Source organism: Gossypium raimondii, chromosome 11 (genome assembly GCF_025698545.1).
Source record: "Gossypium raimondii isolate GPD5lz chromosome 11, ASM2569854v1, whole genome shotgun sequence".
Lineage (NCBI taxonomy): Eukaryota > Viridiplantae > Streptophyta > Magnoliopsida > Malvales > Malvaceae > Gossypium > Gossypium raimondii.
The window spans coordinates 62,584,086-62,585,674 of NC_068575.1; the positions used below are offsets into that span (position 1 = coordinate 62,584,086).

At 35.5% G+C, this 1,589-nt stretch overlaps 1 protein-coding gene across 1 annotated transcript; it reads right to left on the reverse strand.

Annotated features, from left to right (window-relative positions):
- Positions 1-529: 529 nt before the first annotated feature.
- On the reverse strand, positions 530-985 carry LOC105801749 (hypothetical protein). Its single transcript, XM_012633016.2, has one exon. It carries the CDS (start codon positions 983-985, stop codon positions 530-532), a length of 456 nt encoding a protein of 151 aa, XP_012488470.1.
- Positions 986-1,589: the final 604 nt, after the last annotated feature.

Sequence of the window (1,589 nt, forward strand, 5' to 3'; positions counted from 1 at the left end):
AAGAAAAACTAGTGGCATATATGTTCCTTGTGAGTTAGTCGTAAATATATGGTTTGGGTACACATTTTTTCATTTCTTAATGACATGCAGTATTTTATTTGGATTCTTTATTATTATTATTGATGATAACCGGTTCATTTATGTGCTCAAAGGATCAACAAAATCCCTAATTTAATTTTGTAATGCTTTTTTGGATTCCGTTCAACCCTTGAAACAAAGAGTTTGAATGGAAATGTCAAGTAAACAAATTCAAACTTCACTTTACCCGAGGAGAAGAACAGAAACTAGAGCCAAACTTAACTCACTCAAGTAAATCCACAAGTATATTAATTTCCATATGGGCGTCCCAATTTATTGTTTTCCAATACCCATGATAACGCAATATTGAAAATTAAGGTCCAATTCAAAGAGTTGAATTTTCCACCTATAAGAACGTAACACGTACTACCTTCGAGTCTAGAAAAGGATGAACATAAACCAAAAAAAATAAAAATAAAGTTCTTGTTTACAAACTACCTTGAGCGGTGACCTAATAGCAAGTCTTCTTTGAGGTGAGGTAAGCAGGCATCGGACTAGCACGTGGGGAACGAAACGGCAACTCCTCCACTTGATTTCCTTTGCTATCGTAATAGATCACACCTGAATAATCTAGCGGCTGACATTTATCTCCCATCAGGATCGCTCTTTGCCATACTCCGCCGTCTCCGATCTCCTCCTCTTCCTTCCCGGTTTTCTCACCGGCCTTTTTCCGGTTCACCAACTTGATCGCCTTGTTGCTAAGCGTCGTCAATAGCCGCTTCGGTCCCGGAGATTTCACCGCCAAGGATCTCGGAGAATCGGAAAGTGAGCCGAACTCATTATGTTTTGGCTTCAGCTTTTTTGAAACTCGGCCGGCGTGCTTGGCCCATAGAGCCTTGAATGAAACGACGAGGCCGACAGTTAACGGCTGCTTCGGCGAGGTAGAGCCATGTTCCGATGAATCCATGCTATGCTCCTCAACTATATATATATATATATATATAGAATGAAAATTTAGCGGGTTTAGAGGGGTTTTGAAATATATATATAGGCGAAAGGGTGACGGTCGGTTGACCAGTTGATAGCCGTGGAATTACTGAAAATTTTTATTCTTATTTTATTTTTTGAATTAATTTTTTTATTCTTATAGATGGAGCCGTGGAGGGGACGTTTGAGAGATGGTTCGGTGCTTCATTGCTCATTTTATGTTTTTATTTGACATGTTTTATCATGGACGTAGACCTAATAGTTAGGTTACACGTATAATATTTCATTTTTCTTTTAACTTCTGATTATAAAATTATTTTTTTAAAATCGAGTTTCACATTTTTTCCGCCTAATATGATATCTATGTTTTGTTTTTTCAATCAACTACATATATTTAACAAAATTATAAATCACGGCAAGCTATTAATATTTAATATTTAATTTGATTTATCAAATTTCATAATTAATTGTTATAAACAACCATAAAATGTGAAATTACAAATAACTTTAAATTAATGGAACTAAAATTCAAGTGTGGTCGTAGAACATAATGAAATTTCACGTGGTAGATTAAGCTTTTAAAT